Raw genomic sequence first — 5,510 nt, forward strand, 5'->3', positions numbered from 1 at the left:
AAGTTGGCAGCAAAAGGGTATAACACTACACAGACAGACAAGAATCCAGCAACAAACAAGGATGTGACTTGTCGAGAAAAGTCGAGCTCATCCCACTTCCCCATGCTGGAGATTTTAGTTTAATAATAACAATAAATAAAGTTATCTTTAAAACTGATTATAAAGGTGACATCAAGACCCAACAGTAGAGTCAGATGGTAATAAAATTAATCTGGTTGTGTGTGTTGTTATTGTGTCCTGCAAACTTTGCTTTAATTCTACTTTTTTCTATTTAATCATAAAAAATCATAGTCAGGCAGAAAGTTATGAAACAGGAAGAGCAGGTTTCCTGGAGAAAGAGGAAGTTTCCAGCCTGCAGTGATTAAAAATAGTTTAGAGTGCTCATTTTGAGCATTAAAGGTTTAAAGAATAAAATCTAAACATTTTGAGGAATTGAATAAAACCCAGAGTAAAATACTTAAATTAATAATGATAACTTATGATTAAGTTAATAATTAATATTGGTTTAACCAGTGGTTGATGTTGGCTTGATTATAAGAATATTTACACTTACTCTTATACTTATGGAAGTACTTAAAGGGGAAAGAAGTATCTGTAACATGGTGTCAAATAATTAGAATAATGAATTATTCTTGGTTTCTTTTCAGAAATGTCTGTAATAACTCACATCATGATTATAATAAGAGTAACTAATAAGTAATGGTTATTATAAAATTATAAGTGAATGCTAAATCAGAGAAACTAAGGGGTTATAAATGTGATTTTGACATTGAACTTGAAATGGTGTAAAATGTGTAACTGTAATCAAAGGTCACTGATGTTGTGTTGGAGGTAGATGGTAGGTGAAAAGTCAGGGGGAAAGAGGAACTGATAGGAGAGCGGAGGTGACCAAGGCCTTATTGCTAAACTTTAACTTTCCTAAGAAAAGGTTAGACACAAGAGGACTGTTGAGCAACTTGGGACATTAGAACAGACATCAGGTTATGTCCAAAGATGGTGATGGATATGAGATTATCGGTCCAAGCAGTCAGCCAATGAGACAGCCACAGCAACGAAGCTAGCCAATGCAAATGCACCAAAAGGGTGGATAAACCCTTTATAAGGTGAGTGCAAAAGAGGAGTCTCTGGTTGGATCTTGGATCTTCGAGCCAAGATCGAGATGGACAAAGAACTCTGCAGCTGAAGAAGAGCCGGGTCCACAGAGCCGAAGACTGTTCTGCACATGGGGACCAAACCCGTTAGCTCCGCAACATGTGGCTTCAAATTGCACTTCCCACCAGCTGGGTTCAAAACCCCAAAGACAAAGACCAAGACAAAGATAAAGACAAAGACCAAGGCAAAGATGAAGATAAAGACAAAGACAAAGAGGAAGAACTGGTTTGTTCCTTCCATGAGACCAGCTCATCTACATCTCGATGGACCAGAAAGATCGTGAGACGAGGAGAAAGGAGCTACAGAGCTGCAAGACAAGAAGCTGAGGACCGCTACGGACAAGAGGAAGTCACCCTGAGGCCCGAGATCTGCCGCTCTGACTCAGTACTCTTCCTGTACTGGGAGCCTCCTACTGCTGCAGCAACGTCTTTTTCATCATCAGGCCAGTTCTGGGGTTCAAAATGCCAAACTCCGTCCGTCTTTCTCAAAGTTTCCCTTTTTTAGTTCACAGTGTCAGCATTAGGGAAAGATAGATTAGATTATTGATTTTACTTATTTGATTATTTCTGCTACTGATTTAAGCTGTACAAAACTGCCTTACTAATAAAATAATTAGCATCAAGAAAATCTAAAAGATGTTGTGGACATTCAGTTAATAAGTCGCCTTAAAGTTCTTTGATGGTTGTAAAATAGCTATGATGATTCTGGGAGGAGAAAGTGGAAAATGTTTTATAGGTTGCTTTTAGCCAAAACAACACCCTTGGGACTCGCCCGAGTCACTAAAACCAACCTGGTTCAATAACAAGTGCAAGTTGTAATTAAAGAGAAAGAGCGACCGTTAACAGGTGTGCTCTGTGAAACTAGCTGATTCCGGGCTACTTAATCTGGCTAATTCACAGAGTGAAAAAGGGTGGGACATCTGGATGGAGGTCGTCAGAAACCAGGCTAGTCTTTCTCGCACCCAGCTTAAACAGAGTTTACTTCAGTTCTGGGTAGGGTAAATCTCGGCAGATTTAGGAAACTCAATTCACCCGTTAGACGGAGAGCTGGTAGCACATCTCCCTCCTCTCAGAAGAGGAAGTAGAGAGAGAGAAGGGGGGGGGGGATGTTGCGCAACAACCCTGTCATTATTATTATGCATTCTACAGGAGCAACAAAGTAAACTAAAATATTACAAGATTTTATGTTTTGAAATGTCTCGTACACACTGGTCTGAGAACAAAACACTAATTTTACAAAAAATACATTCTCCCAATTTTAATAATGTGAAATTGAAGCATTTTCAAGGATTGGTCTCATAAAGAGCAGCAGATAGACCTAAGTGTATTAATTTAAATAGTTTATTAAACAAATGGGTTCAGGAATTTTAGCCAGACAAAGCAAACAGACTACAGTTTGGTTTAAACTGCTGAAAGAATATTAAGATCTTTATGCGAAGGATAAATTAGTAAAATTAGTTTCCTCTTACTGTGAAAGTCTCTTTCTTCTCTGTGAGTTCAGTCACTCTGTTCTTCACTTGCTGTTCAGCCTCCTGCAGCTGTTTGATTTCTTCTTTCAGGTTTGCCTGGAAAAATCACAGCAAACATAAAAAACACCAACCAAGAGTTCATGACAGCATTCATCTCGTTTCCCTCAGTGTGTTATAAGCCTGGCGGGCCACCAGGCCTTATTTATGCCCCCACCAGGCTTAGCATTGCTTATTCATTTAAGTCTTTTGAAAATGTTTGCATGTTTTAAGACTTTATAGTTGGTGTTCAGGTATTAATCTTCAATCTTTCAATAACACATAATGATATTTTCAAATTATCTGCCAACTTTACACATTTTTTTTAACTCAACAACACGACGGGCCGCTGGATGAATGACTGTCCAGGCACCAACCACCGGGTTTAGCAGGTTTTCTGGGGGAAACCTTGAGCACCTTGTTCTGGAGAACATGGGTAAAAGATGCATTTTTCTCACCCTGAGCTCCTTCTCCGCCTCCCTGATGCTGATGCAGGCATGGTCGCGGTGCGAGCCGATCACGGTGCACACGGTGCACACGCACGCCGCGCACTGCCTGCAGTAGATCCGGTTGATCTCCTGGTGCTCCTGGCACCTCCAGAGGGAAATGTCCTCCATGGGGGAAACCAGCGTGTGGTTCTGGAAGACGGGCGACTCCAGGTGAGGACGGAGGTGCTCCGTACACATGGACGCCCCACACACCAGGCAGGTCTTCACAGCCTGCTGGTGCCCCGTTTTAGGGCAGTAATGACACGGGACCGGGCTGCTGTTTGACCTCTCTGGTCTGAGGAAGAGGCCCAAACGGTTGGAGGAGGCAGAAGTGGACATCAGAGGCGTCTTGCTGACTGGAGCTGATTTGTTCCCTGGACTCAAACTCTCAGGGCAGGCTTCAGCGCTTCCAGGAGAGGCGGGTTTCTTTGGTGAAGTGGGAATTCCTGTCGCGTCTTTCCTGGGGGTTGCAATAAGAGGAGCGTCGCAGAGATCTACTTCACTGGAGCTGTCGGAATCATCCGCTGACTTTTGAGACCAATCACTTTCGGCTGGCCTCCTGTCAGAGTTCTCTGTGAGGGATTTGCCGTCACCACTCGCAGACGGTGTGGGTTCTGGGTTGATTGGTTGTGTGGACGTCTCCACATCAGCTGGATCTTCAGGTTGATCTGAGAAGGAGACGGTGGGAGTCTCAGCAGTTCTGGACCGGTCATTGGTAGACTCCACAGCGGTTCGCTTTGCCACATGTTCCTCTGAAACGGGCGTGGTGGCCTTCCTCTTCCCAAGGAGCCGGCTGGTCAGCGTGGGTCTTCTCGAGTCCGACGCCGACGTACTTTGTTCGCTTTGACTGGATGATGTCGCTGCACCAAACACAAAGCAAGCAGGACAACAATGATGAGGAGGAGGCTGAATTAACACAAGGATTGGTCAAAATTCAGCCGAGTTGCAGAGATTGGTCAAAAAAAAAAAAAAAAAAAAAAAAATTTTAAAAAAAAAAGTTACGATGACTGGTGAATATGGGAAGTTTATGCACAATTTTGCAAATGATGAGTGAATTTGCACTAATAGTTATGATAGCAATTAAAATGTTTCACTTTTTTATCGAGAATAAATATTCTGAAAAGGGGTGCAGGTTGGAGTCCACTGTGCTACACAAATAAAATTTGACTGATTGATTGATTGATTTATTGCATTCTAGGTCATGAGACAGCCTCCTGATCAAAGGCCTGACTTTGAGTAGGCCATCCCCAAGTCCTTTGAACCACTCATTGGTGGACTTCTAGTGAGCTTTGGATTATTTATCTGATGCATAATCTAAGTATGGTTGAGTTCAAGGTCACAAACTGATGTTGCAATTCTTCAGAGTTCTTGTGCCTGTGATTATTTACCAAGCAAAAAAATCAATACGGGATTTTCGTTCGAACTGAATCATTAAAGTCAAAAGTTGAACTTTTCTACCACTTTCAGACTCAATTCATGCTATTGCAAATAAAGATCAATCTGTGTTAATTGATTGATCAACAGATTGATTAGCACAGATTCAATCTTCCAAAAAATTTGAAAAGCGATGTGAAGGATTTTACTATTTTCAGTAATCTCACTTCCCCCGACATGGTTAGTTTTTTTTTTATTATTATTCAAATTTACACCATGCAATTTCAGGGGTTTTTCTTCCAAATTCAAATTCAAATAAAAAAATACTTTATCAATCCCAAAGGGAAATTAAACTATAAATTATAATTAAACTATGAAGCACCTTTTCACGTAGAAATGCTTCGATTTGTTTGTTTCTTCTGGTCAGGATCTCCAGTCAACACGAACAGAACCGCATTTAGCTTTTTAATGTTAAGCTGCGGAGGAATGCTTCCCTATAAGCTGGTAATAAGAATGTTTTGGCAGTCCTTAAACCTTGGTTAATAGCATTCTATGACCGGAAGACATCCAACGTTAGCTAGGTTAGCTTCTTCTAGTTACCTGTAAACCGTAACATATTGTAAATATTAGGTTACTTTATGTGCGTGTTGTCCAGTTACCAGTCAAAGACGTATCCGGCTTACCTGCGGTGCTCCGTGGACGTGGCTGTCGACTCGGTGTAGGCGACCGTATGAAACTCTTATCAAACGGAAGGGTCTGGTATACAACTTTACACCTGGACTCAGGACAGTGGAAAGGTCCGGACGGGCTAACGCTCCACAAATCTCCAATACATCTTCGGCAGAACCGGTGGTTGCATTTCAGGGTGACGGGATTTTGGGTCATAACATCGCAGAGAAGGCACCTCGCTGGTGTATCGAGAGCTGCCCCCATTTTGGTTTGGCTAATGATCAATTTCTGTTTCCGCGATGACAGGAACTTGGAGGCGGAGC

The 5,510-nt window shown here is 41.9% G+C and overlaps 1 protein-coding gene across 1 annotated transcript in view; it reads right to left on the bottom strand.

Annotated features, from left to right (window-relative positions):
* LOC106938325 (tripartite motif-containing protein 14) overlaps positions 1 to 5,510 on the bottom strand; it is a 10,711-nt gene extending 5,201 nt beyond the window's left edge. Inside the window, exons 1-3 of the mRNA XM_015020305.1 lie at positions 5,202 to 5,510; positions 3,115 to 4,004; positions 2,621 to 2,716 (exon numbers count right to left, since the gene is read on the bottom strand). Coding sequence (XP_014875791.1) covers positions 2,621 to 2,716; positions 3,115 to 4,004; positions 5,202 to 5,451 — 1,236 coding nt within the window. The 5' untranslated portion in view covers positions 5,452 to 5,510. The remainder of the gene's footprint in view (positions 1 to 2,620; positions 2,717 to 3,114; positions 4,005 to 5,201) is intronic.

Source organism: Poecilia latipinna, unplaced genomic scaffold (assembly GCF_001443285.1).
Source record: "Poecilia latipinna isolate Pla-1442-1.1 unplaced genomic scaffold, P_latipinna-1.0 Scaffold2564, whole genome shotgun sequence".
Classification (NCBI taxonomy): Eukaryota; Metazoa; Chordata; class Actinopteri; order Cyprinodontiformes; family Poeciliidae; genus Poecilia; species Poecilia latipinna.